At 62.0% G+C, this 12,253-nt stretch overlaps 1 protein-coding gene across 1 annotated transcript in view; it reads left to right on the top strand.

Moving 5' to 3' along the window:
• The first annotated feature begins 750 nt into the window (after nt 1-750).
• The window catches only part of SMYD5 (SMYD family member 5), a 32,726-nt gene continuing 21,223 nt past the window's right edge, over nt 751-12,253 (top strand). Inside the window, exons 1-7 of the mRNA XM_073662668.1 lie at nt 751-904; nt 3,608-3,716; nt 5,280-5,419; nt 5,742-5,863; nt 6,089-6,158; nt 6,604-6,708; nt 6,841-6,903. Coding sequence (XP_073518769.1) covers nt 812-904; nt 3,608-3,716; nt 5,280-5,419; nt 5,742-5,863; nt 6,089-6,158; nt 6,604-6,708; nt 6,841-6,903 — 702 coding nt within the window. The 5' untranslated portion in view covers nt 751-811. The remainder of the gene's footprint in view (nt 905-3,607; nt 3,717-5,279; nt 5,420-5,741; nt 5,864-6,088; nt 6,159-6,603; nt 6,709-6,840; nt 6,904-12,253) is intronic.

Genomic DNA, 12,253 nt, shown 5'->3' with positions numbered 1-12,253 from the left:
GGGGGCACATGAGCTGCCGGTGTCGGGGGGGAACATGAGCTGCTGTTATAGGGGGCATATGAGCTGCTGGTGTCAGGGGGCACATGAGCTGCCGGTGTCGGGGGAGCACATGAGCTGCCGGTGTCGGGGGAGCACATGAGCTGCTGGTGTCAGGGGCACATGAGCTGCTGGTGTCGGGGGCACATGATCTGCTGGTGTCAGGGGGCACATGAGCTGCTGGTGTCGGGGGGCACATGAGCTGCCGGTGTCGGGGGAGCACATGAGCTGCCGGTGTCGGGGGAGCACATGAGCTGCCGGTGTCGGGGGAGCACATGAGCTGCCGGTGTCGGGGGAGCACATGAGCTGCCGGTGTCGGGGGGCACATGAGCTGCTGGTATAGGAGGGGGGGGGCTCCGTCACTGATGATACCATGAAGTCACAGATGAGCTGCTCTATGGTGACAGAGAAGATGCCGCCATCACGCCGGCCCTCAGTAGACGGCGTTTCTCCCACATGTCAATGATGTAAACCATCTGCTGAATGTCTGTGTTGCTGATGGGGTGTACTCATTTCTGTGTCAGGTTATGGCTGCTCTATCTGTGGACCTCCTACAGATGACTGTGCAGCAGGGGGTGTACTCTCTTCCGGTGTGGGGCCACACACGTGATTCCGGGCGTCTCTCCCTGCCGGCTGGGGGCTACAGTCGGTCCCTGAGGTCAGGTGTAGCAGCATCTGCAGACGGTCAGTGTGTGCCATACAGGACAGGACTCCATCACGTGACCTGCCGTCCGATCAGCTGTTTCCGGGTCACAGGTCACTTCCTCTTCCCATCATGGCAGCCTCCGTGTGCGACGTGTTCTCCTTTTGTGTGGAGCCGGAGCCGGCGCGGCGGGCGGTGGAGATCCGCTATATCAACAGCGGCAAGGTACCGGGACCGGAGAGGGGAGGAGGAGGGGAAGAGGGGACCGGAGTGGAGGAGGGGAAGAGGAGACCGGGGGGCGGCCCAGACACAGGGGACCGGAGAGGGGAGGCGGAGGGGATCGGGGAGCAGCACAGATACCGGAGAGGAGAGGCGGGGGAAGAGGGGACCGGGGGGGCGGCAGAGACACCGGGGACCGGTGGGGGGAAGAGAGGACCGGTGAGAGGAGGCGAGGGGAAGAGGGGATCGGGGGGGCGGCACAGACACCGGGGACCGGAGAGGGAAGGCGGGGACTGGGGAGCAGCACAGACATCGGGGACCGGAGAGGGAAGGCGGGGACTGGGGAGCAGCACAGACATCGGGGACCAGAGAGGGGGGCAGAGGGGACGGGAGAGGGAGGAGGGGATTGGCGGTGGGGGCACAGGGGACCGGAGAGGGAGGGGAAGAGTGGACCGGGGGCGGCACAGACACCGGGGACCGGTGAGGGGAGGCGGAGGCAGAGGGGACCGGGGAGCAGCACAGACACCGGGGACCGGAGAGGGAGGAGGAGGGGGGGATCGGGGAGCAGCACAGACACCGGGGACCGGAGAGGGGAGGCGGGGGGAAGAGGGGACCGGGGGGCGGCACAGACACCGGGGACCGAAGAGGGGACCGGGGGGCAGCACAGACACCGGGGACCGGAGGGGAAGAGACCGGGGGGCAGCACAGACACCGGGGACCGGAGGGGAAGAGACCGGGGGGCAGCACAGACACCGGGGACCGGAGAGGAAGAGGGGACCAGGGGGCGGCACAGACACCGGGGACTGGAGGGGACCGGGGGGCTTCACAGACACCGGGGAGGAAGAGGGGACCGGGAGGCGGCACAGACACCGGGGACCGGAGAGGGAGGAGGGGATCGGGGAGCAGCACAGACACCGAGGACCGGAGAGGGGAGGCAGAGGGGACCGGGGAGCAGCACAGACACCGGGGACCGGAGAGGGGAGACAGAGGGGACCGGGGAGCAGCACAGACACCGGGGACCGGAGAGGGGAGGCAGAGGGGACCGGGGAGCAGCACAGACACCGGGGACCGGAGAGGGGAGGCGAGGGGATCGGGGGGCGGCACAGACACCGGGGACCGGAGGGGAAGAGGAGACCAGGGGGCGGCACAGACACCGGGGACCGGAGAGGAAGAGACCGGGGGGCGGCACAGACACCGGTGACCGGAGAGGGGAAGAGGGGACCGGGGGACGGCACAGACACCGGGGACCGGAGGGGAAGAGGGGACCGGAGGGGAAGAGGGGATCGGGGGGGCGGCACGGGGACCGGGGAGGAAGAGGGGACCGGGAGGCAGCACAGACACTGGGGAGCAGCACAGACACCGGTGACCGGAGAGGGGAGGCGGGGGAAGAGGGGACCGGGGAGCAGCACAGACACCGGAGAGGGGAGGCGGGGGAAGAGGGGATCGGGGAGCAGCACAGACACCGGAGAGGGGAGGCGGGGGAAGAGGGGATCGGGGAGCAGCACAGACACCGGGGACCGGAGAGGGGAGACAGAGGGGACCGGGGAGCAGCACAGACACCGGGGACCGGAGAGGGGAGGCAGAGGGGACCGGGGAGCAGCACAGACACCGGGGACCGGAGAGGGGAGGCGAGGGGATCGGGGGGCGGCACAGACACCGGGGACCGGAGGGGAAGAGGAGACCAGGGGGCGGCACAGACACCGGGGACCGGAGAGGAAGAGACCGGGGGGCGGCACAGACACCGGTGACCGGAGAGGGGAAGAGGGGACCGGGGGACGGCACAGACACCGGGGACCGGAGGGGAAGAGGGGACCGGAGGGGAAGAGGGGATCGGGGGGGCGGCACGGGGACCGGGGAGGAAGAGGGGACCGGGAGGCAGCACAGACACCGGGGACTGGGGAGCAGCACAGACACCGGTGACCGGAGAGGGGAGGCGGGGGAAGAGGGGACCGGGGAGCAGCACAGACACCGGAGAGGGGAGGCGGGGGAAGAGGGGATCGGGGAGCAGCACAGACACCGGAGAGGGGAGGCGGGGGAAGAGGGGATCGGGGAGCAGCACAGACACCGGAGAGGGGAGGCGGGGGAAGAGGGGATCGGGGAGCAGCACAGACACCGGGGAGGAGGAGGGGACCGGGGGGCGGCACAGACACCGGGGACCGGAGAGGGGAGGCGGGGGAAGAGGGGATCGGGGAGCAGCCCGGGGACCGGAGAGGGGAGGTGGGGGAGAAGAGGGGACCGGAGAGGAGGAGGGGAAGAGGGGACCGGGGGGCGGCACAGACATCCGAGGACTGGAGAGGGGAGGCGGGGGCAGAGGGGACCAGGGGCGGCACAGACAGCGGAGTGAGGAGCTGGTGTGAGAGCAGCGAGGTGGAGATGTGTGTGTTGATATGCAACAGTTTGGACAGACTGTTCGGAGGCCTGGCACCCATCAGTGAGTAACTATTAAATGGTGCTGTTTTCAATATATATTTTTTGTGTGTATATATATATATATATGTGTGTGTGTGTGTAGCCAGGAGGTGGTGATATTGGAGGGAGCAGAGGGCGCTGCAGTGTAGAATATGTGGTGTATACAGGGTGTGAGTATATAGTGTATATAATGTGTCTCCAGTGTTGTCGCCTCCTTTGTGCTCCCCTCACTCTCCCCCTCCCCCGCTATGTTCCCGGTGTCGGCCGTTCTGTTGTCTCTGATGGTTTCTCCTTCTTTAGGGTCGGGGTCTGTTCGCTGCTCGGAGCATCCGCAGAGGAGACCCCATATTTCAGGAGAAGCCGCTGGTGTCCTCCCAGTTCCAGTGGAACGCACTGTACAGATACCGAGGTGAGGTGAGGCGGAGTCGGGTCCTGGCGGGGGGGGGACGACTGCGCGGGGGGGGGATGACTGTGCGGGGTCGGGTCCTGGCGGGGGGGGGGGTGACTGTGCGGGGTCGGGTCCTGGCGGGGGGGGGTGACTGTGCGGGGTCGGGTCCTGGCGGGGGGGGGGGGACGACTGCGCGAGGTCGGGTCCTGGCGGGGGGGGGGGGACGACTGCGCGGGGTCGGGTCCTGGCGGGGGGGGGGGGACGACTGCGCGGGGTCGGGTCCTGGCGGGGGGGGGGGGGACGACTGCGCGGGGTCGGGTCCTGGCGGGGGGGGGGGACGACTGCGGGGTCGGGTCCTGGCGGGGGGGGGACGACTGCGCGGGGTCGGGTCCTGGCGGGGGGGGGGATGACTGCGGGGTCGGGTCCTGGCGGGGGGGGACGACTGCGGGGTCGGGTCCTGGCGGGGGGGGACGACTGCGGGGTCGGGTCCTGGCGGCGGGGGGGACGACTGCGCGGGGTCGGGTCCTGGCGGGGGGGGGGGGACGACTGCGCGGGGTCGGGTCCTGGTAGGGGGGGGACTGTGCGGGGTCGGGTCCTGGCGGGGGGGGGGACGACTGCGCGGGGTCGGGTCCTGGCGGGGGACGACGACGACTGCGCGGGGTCGGGTCCTGGCGGGGGGGGACGACGACGACTGCGCGGGGTCGGGTCCTGGCGGGGGGGGACGACGACTGCGCGGGGTCGGGTCCTGGCGGGGGGGGACGACTGCGGGGTCGGGTCCTGGCGGCGGGGGGGACGACTGCGCGGGGTCGGGTCCTGGCGGGGGGGGGGGACGACTGCGCGGGGTCGGGTCCTGGTAGGGGGGGGGACTGTGCGGGGTCGGGTCCTGGTGGGGGGGGGGACGACTGCGCGGGGTCGGGTCCTGGCGGGGGACGACGACGACTGCGCGGGGTCGGGTCCTGGCGGGGGGGGACGACGACTGCGCGGGGTCGGGTCCTGGCGGGGGGGGGGACGACTGTGCGGGGTCGGGTCCTGGCGGGGGGGGGGGACGACTGCGCGGGGTCGGGTCCTGGCGGGGGGGGACGACTGTGCGGGGGGGGGGGGACTGTGCGGGGTCGGGTCCTGGCGGGGGGGGCGACGACTGTGCGGGGTCGGGTCCTGGCGGGGGGGGACGACGACTGTGCGGGGTCGGGTCCTGGCGGGGGGGACGACGACTGTGCGGGTCGGGTCCTGGCGGGGGGGGGGACGACGACTGTGCGGGGTCGGGTCCTGGCGGGGGGGGGGCGACTGCGCGGGGTCGGGTCCTGGCGGGGGGGGGGGGGGACTGCGCGGGGTCGGGTCCTGGCGGGGGGGGGGACTGCGCGGGGACGGGTCCTGGCGGGGGGAGGGACTGCGCGGGGTTGGGTCCTGGCGGGGGGAGGGCTGCGCTGGGTCGGGTCCTGGCAGCACTTTTCTGTCTCTGACTTCCTCGACAGTCGCCTCCATTCTGAGCGGCGGGGGGTTGTTGCCTCCGCGGGGGAACGGGGGAAGGTCCGCACCTCAGCAGGTGATTGGTGCTCCGCTTCCTCACGGGTTCCCTCTCCGCAGCCTGTGACCACTGCCTGCGATCCCTGGAGACGGCGGAGGAAAACGCCCAGCGCCTGTCTGCCAACGCCCACATCACCCTCCCCTACCCAGAGCTCTGCACAGTCCAGAATGGTCTCCACCAGCAGTGCCCGCAGTGCCAGGTGAGGAGGACGAAGGGCGAGGACCCCACACTGCACTGCCTCATGCCTCGCTTATATGAGCAGCGCTGCAGTGTAAAGCATGGGCCGGGGAAGATTAACTGATCCTTTTAAAATGCGCTGATAGATTTCAGACAACAGCTGTGGAGCGTAGCTGCAGTGTAAAGCATCAGGAATAGACACAATAGTATCCTGAGCCTGTGAACCCGAGTAAATTTTAACAATGGAGTTGAGCTGCAGTGTAAAGCATGGACTGGAGTTATAATGCCCTGCTTGCCTTGTCATGTGATCAAGGCAGTGACGTCTCCTCTGTCTCCCCCTGCAGGTGTCGTACTGCAGTGCTGACTGTCTCCGGGCGGCCAGAGAACAATATCACCAGGTCCTGTGTCTGGGCTCCTCCCGGGATAACCCTCAACATCCGCTCAATAAGCTGGAGGAAACCTGGAGGTGAGAGGCGCGTGTGACCAGGATGGCTCCTCGCCTGGAGGGGGCGATGTCCGTCTGTGATGTGTCACCCTCAGCGTGCTCTCACAGCCGCTCTGCTGGGAGTTGTAGTTTCTTTACAGCTGAGTAGACAAAGATGGCAGAGAAGTAATGAATAAGCCGAGGTCCGACAGGGATTGTAGTACCGTGCGCTGCTCTAATGTCTCCCCCTATGTAACCCCCATCCAGGAACATCCATTACCCCCCGGAGACGGCCAGCATCATGCTCATGGCCAGGATGGCCGCCTCGGTGAAGCAGGTGGGTGCAGCCCTGAACCCGGCCTGTCTGGGGTCTATAGTTGGCGGGCAGCCCTGAGCCCGGCCTGTCTGGGGTCTATAGTTGGGGGGGCAGCCCTGAGCCCGGCCTGTCTGGGGGTCTATAGTGGGGGGGGCAGCCCTGAGCCCGGCCTGTCTGGGGTCTATAGTGGGGGGGGCAGCCCTGAGCCCGGCCTGTCTGGGGTCTATAGTGGGGGGGCAGCCCTGAGCCCGGCCTGTCTGGGGTCTATAGCTGGAGGGGGCTGCTTCTGTGGACCCCATATCTATGTGGTGTGTTTGACATGAGGTCTCCGTGGCCCTGTGGTGGGAGCCTCTGACCATTACTGATTGTCTGGGGACGTTCTGGGTGATGTGGGAGGAACATGAGGGGTCTCAGGGGGTCCGGCGCGGCCATTACTGTGATGTGTCCCCTCTTCCGCTGCCCGCAGGCCAAAGACAAGGACTGGTGGCCGCAGATCTTCTCCCAGTTCTGTAATAAGACGGCCAACGAGGAGGAGGAGATCGTCCACAAACTGCTGGGGGACAAGTTCAAGGTGAGAAATGAGGCGAGGTACGGGGTATGAGGTGCAGGAGGCCATGTTGGGTTATCCTCCAGTCACCTCTAGAGCTGCATTCAGGCTTCTTCTGCTTTCTGGCTGATGTCCTGCGCTCTCTCCCTCCTGCAGGGACAGCTGGATCAGCTGCGCCGCCTCTTCATGGAGGCTTCATACGAGGAGCGAGTCAGCCGGGTAAGACGTCTCCAGGTCTGCTGTACACTTTGCCTGTATGGCCACATATTCCACAGTCACTCCTCCCAGAGAGGCGCTCGTAATTCTGCTGTAACGTTCATGTTCTGCAGATGTTTCCAGAGCTGCAATCACAATCCAGTAGCCTGTCAGTTGTGTTATAGGACCTTAGGATTTCTTTCTTCACCCACAGCCTGATCTGTGCACAGACTGAGCCAGCAGGGGGCGCCATTAACCTGTCTCAGGTGATTTCTCACAGTCGGGCGCACGGTTAAGTCACAGAGGTGGCGCCAGGAGGGGCTGCTGCAGGGGCTGAGAGCCGACATAGTGGAGTGTCAGCTCCTAAACCCCTCACAGGCCGCTGACATTGGTGACCGGAGCATGTGAGGAATCTGACACAGGGAAAACACTGCCCATCGGCACCTGCAGAGCGCCACCTCATGGCAGCAGGGAGGTCTGACAAAGGCTTCACTGTCTCATACCCCCTGAGCCAATCAGTTACCATCGGGGCCTGATCACCCGACCGTCAGTGACAGACGCAGTGTAGTGATGCCGTGCAGTACATGAGTGGGGCCGTGCGTCCTCCGTGCAGTACATTAGTGCTACCGTGCGTCCTCCGTGCAGTACATTAGTGGTACCGTGCGTCCTCCGTTCAGTACATTAGTGGTACCGTGCGTCCTCCGTGCAGTACATGAGCGGGGCCGTGCGTCCTCCGTGCAGTACATGAGTGGTACCGTGCGTCCTCCGTGCAGTACATGAGTGGGGCCGTGCGTCCTCCGTGCAGTACATTAGTGGTACCGTGCATCCTCCGTGCAGTACATGGGCGGGGCCGTGCGTCCTCCGTGCAGTACATTAGTGGTACCGTGCATCCTCCGTGCAGTACATGGGCGGGGCCGTGCGTCCTCCGTGCAGTACATGAGCTTGGCCATGCGTCCTCCGTGCGGTACATGAGCAGGGCCGTGCGGCCTCCGTGCGGTACATGGGCGGGGCCGTGAGTCCTCCGTGCAGTCACAGGTCCGGGTGCATGAGGCCTCGTGAGAGCAGGAAATCCTGGGAAAAATGAAAATTACCAGTTATAACATGAAAAAGAAATCCTCTGCAAAAACACAATGTGAAAACTGTCGTCTTATTTATTGTCCACAACATCGAGAGAACAGAATAGGAGCAAATAATCTCTTACAATGTAATGTTTATTGAATTCATACAGTTAAAAATAAATGAGTAACACAATGGAGGAGCACATGAATATAGTCACATAATACACCTGATGTCACTGTACTTATTATTATTATTATTTATTATTATAGCGCCATTTATTCCATGGCGCTTTACATGTGAAAAAGGGGTATACATACATTAACAATTACAATGATCTTGAACACAATGTGACATCGACTGGTCCAGGAGGAGCGAGGACCCTGCCCGCGAGGGCTCACAGTCTACAAGGGATGGGTGAGGATACAGTAGGTGAGGGTAGAGCTGGTCGTGCAGCGGTATGGTGGAGCGAGGACCCTGCCCGCGAGGGCTCACAATCTACAAGGGATGGGTGAGGATACAGTAGGTGAGGGCAGAGCTGGTCGTGCAGCGGTATGGTGGAGCGAGGACCCTGCCCGCGAGGGCTCACAGTCTACAAGGGATGGGTGAGGATACAGTAGGCCGGGGGTAGAGCTGGTCGTGCAGCGGTATGGAGGAGCGAGGACCCTGCCCGCGAGGGCTCACAGTCTACAAGGGATGGGTGAGGATACAGTAGGTGAGGGTAGAGCTGGTCGTGCAGCGGTATGGTGGAGCGGTGGTTACTGCAGGTTGTAGGCTTGTCGGAAGAGGTGGGTCTTCAGGCTCCTTTTGAAGGTTTCCACGGTCGACGAGAGTCTGATACTTTGGGGTAGATAGTTCCAGAGTAGGGGGGAAGCAAGGGAGAAATCTTGTATGCGATTGTGGGTGGAGGAGATAAGAGGGATTAGAGAAGGAGATCTTGTGAGGATCGGAGGTTGCGTGCAGGTATGTACCGGGAGCCTAGGTCACAGATATATGGAGGAGACAGGTTGTGGATGGCTTTGTATGCCAGGGTTAGGGTTTTGAAGTGGAGTCTCTGGGCAATGGGGAACCAGTGAAGAGATTGGCAGAGAGGAGAGGCCGGGGAATAGCGGGGGGACTGGTGGATTAGTCGGGCAGCAGAGTTTAGGATAGATTGGAGGGGTGCGAGAGTGGTGGAAGGGAGGCCACAGAGCAGGAGGTTGCAGTAGTCGAGGCGGGAGATGATGAGGGCGTGCACTAGTGTTTTTGCAGATTCGTGGTTGAGGAATGTGCGGATCCGGGAGATATTTTTGAGTTGGTGTCAGCAGGAGGTGGAAAGGGCTTGGATATGTGGTGTGAAGGAGAGTTCAGAGTCCAGGGTTACCCCAAGGCAGCGAGCTTGTGGGACTGGGGAGAGTGAACAGCCATTGACATTGATGGATACGTCAGATGGGGGGGTTGAATGAGATGGCGGAAAGATGATGAATTCTGTTTTGTCCATGTTAAGTTTTAGAAATCTGGCAGAGAAGAAGGATGAAATAGCAGACTTATATCCTTACCATATCCATAACAATGAAAGGAAAGCCTTAGTGGCAGGATATATCCACTGCTCAAAAAAATAAAGGGAACACTAAAACAGAATATAACTCCAAGTAAATCAAACTTCAGTAAAATCAAACTGTCCACTTAGGAAGCAACACTGATTGACGATCAATTTCACATGCTGTTGTGCAAATGGAATAGACAATTATTGGCAATTATCAAGACACCCTCAATAAAGGAGTGGTTCTGCAGGTGGGGACCACAGACCACATCTCAGTACCAATGCTTTCTGGATGATGTTTTGTTCACTTTTGAATGTTGGTTGTGCTTTCACACTCGTGGTAGCATGAGACGGACTCTACAACCCACAGAAGTTGCTCAGGTAGTACAGCTCATCCAGGATGGCACATCAATGCGAGCTGTGGCAAGAAGGTTTGCTGTGTCTGTCAGCCTAGTGTCCAGAGGCTGGAGGCGCTACCAGGAGACAGGCCAGTACACCAGGAGACGTGGAGGGGGCCGTAGGAGGGCAACAACCCAGCAGCAGGACCGCTACCTCCACCTTTGTGCAAGGAGGAACAGGAGGAGCACTGCATGAGCCCTGCAAAATGACCTCCAGCAGCCACAAATGTGCATGTGTCTGCACAAACGGTTAGAAACCGACTTCATGAGGGTGGTATGAGGGCCCGACGTCCACAGATGGGGGTTGTGCTCACAGCCCAACACCGTGCAGGACGCTTGGCATTTGACACAGAACACCAGGATTGGCAAAGTCGCCACTGGCGCACACTGCTCTTCACAGATGAGAGCAGGTTCACACTGAGCACATGTGACAGATTCTGGAGACGCAGTGGAGAGCGATCTGCCGCCTGCAACATCCTTCAGCATGACCGGTTTGGCAGTGGGTCAGTAATGGTGTGGGGTGGCATTTCTTTGGGGGGCCACACAGCCCTCCATGTGCTCGCCAGAGGTAGCCTGACTGCCATTAGGTACCGAGATGAGATCCTCAGACCCCTTGTGAGACCATATGCTGGTGCGGTTGGCCCTGGGTTCCTCCTAATGCAGGACAATGCCAGACCTCATGTGGCTGGAGTGTGTCAGCAGTTCCTGCAAGATGAAGGCATTGAAGCTATGGACTGGCCGCCCGTTCCCCAGACCTGAATCCGATTGAGCACATCTGGGACATCATGTCTCGCTCCATCCACCAACGTCACGTTGCACCACAGACAGTCCAGGAGTTGGCGGATGCTTTAGTCCAGGTCTGGGAGGAGATCCCACAGGAGACCATCCGCAACCTCATCAGGAGCATGCCCAGGTGTTGTAGGGAGGTCGTACAGGCACGTGGAGGCCACACACAATACTCAGCCTCATCAGGAGCATGCCCAGGCGTTGTAGGGAGGTCATACAGACACGTGGAGGCCACACACAATACTCAGCCTCATCAGGAGCATGCCCAGGCGTTGTAGGGAGGTCATACAGACACGTGGAGGCCACACACATACTCAGCCTCATCAGGAGCATGCCCAGGCGTTGTAGGGAGGTCATACAGGCACGTGGAGGCCACACACAATACTCAGCCTCATCAGGAGCATGCCCAGGCGTTGTAGGGAGGTCATACAGGCACGTGGAGGCCACACACAATACTCAGCCTCATCAGGAGCATGCCCAGGCGTTGTAGGGAGGTCATACAGGCACGTGGAGGCCACACACAATACTCAGCCTCATCAGGAGCATGCCCAGGCGTTGTAGGGAGGTCATACAGGCACGTGGAGGCCACACACAATACTCAGCCTCATCAGGAGCATGCCCAGGCGTTGTAGGGAGGTCATACAGGTACGTGGAGGCCACACACAATACTCAGCCTCATCAGGAGCATGCCCAGGCGTTGTAGGGAGGTGATACAGGCACGTGGAGGCCACACACAATACTCAGCCTCATCAGGAGCATGCCCAGGCGTTGTAGGGAGGTCATACAGGCACGTGGAGGCCACACACAATACTCAGCCTCATCAGGAGCATGCCCAGGCGTTGTAGGGAGGTCATACAGACACGTGGAGGCCGCACACAATACTCAGCCTCATCAGGAGCATGCCCAGGCGTTGTAGGGAGGTCATACAGACACGTGGAGGCCACACACAATACTCAGCCTCATCAGGAGCATGCCCAGGCGTTGTAGGGAGGTCATACAGGCACGTGGAGGCCACACACAATACTCAGCCTCATCAGGAGCATGCCCAGGCGTTGTAGGGAGGTCATACAGGCACGTGGAGGCCACACACAATACTCAGCCTCATCAGGAGCATGCCCAGGCGTTGTAGGGAGGTCATACAGGCACGTGGAGGCCACACACAATACTCAGCCTCATCAGGAGCATGCCCAGGCGTTGTAGGGAGGTCATACAGGCACGTGGAGGCCACACACAATACTCAGCCTCATCAGGAGCATGCCCAGGCGTTGTAGGGAGGTCATACAGGTACGTGGAGGCCACACACAATACTCAGCCTCATCAGGAGCATGCCCAGGCGTTGTAGGGAGGTGATACAGGCACGTGGAGGCCACACACAATACTCAGCCTCATCAGGAGCATGCCCAGGCGTTGTAGGGAGGTCATACAGGCACGTGGAGGCCACACACAATACTCAGCCTCATCAGGAGCATGCCCAGGCGTTGTAGGGAGGTGATACAGGCACGTGGAGGCCACACACAATACTCAGCCTCATCAGGAGCATGCCCAGGCGTTGTAGGGAGGTCATACAGGCACGTGGAGGCCACACACAATACTCAGCCTCATCAGGAGCATG

The sequence above is a fragment of the Phyllobates terribilis genome, unplaced genomic scaffold (genome assembly GCF_046119375.1).
Source record: "Phyllobates terribilis strain yellow unplaced genomic scaffold, ASM4611937v1 Scaffold_82__1_contigs__length_6685932, whole genome shotgun sequence".
NCBI classification, from domain to species: domain Eukaryota; kingdom Metazoa; phylum Chordata; class Amphibia; order Anura; family Dendrobatidae; genus Phyllobates; species Phyllobates terribilis.
The sequence above is the reverse complement of the archived record's forward strand: the minus strand, read 5'-3'. Positions and strand labels throughout refer to the sequence as shown.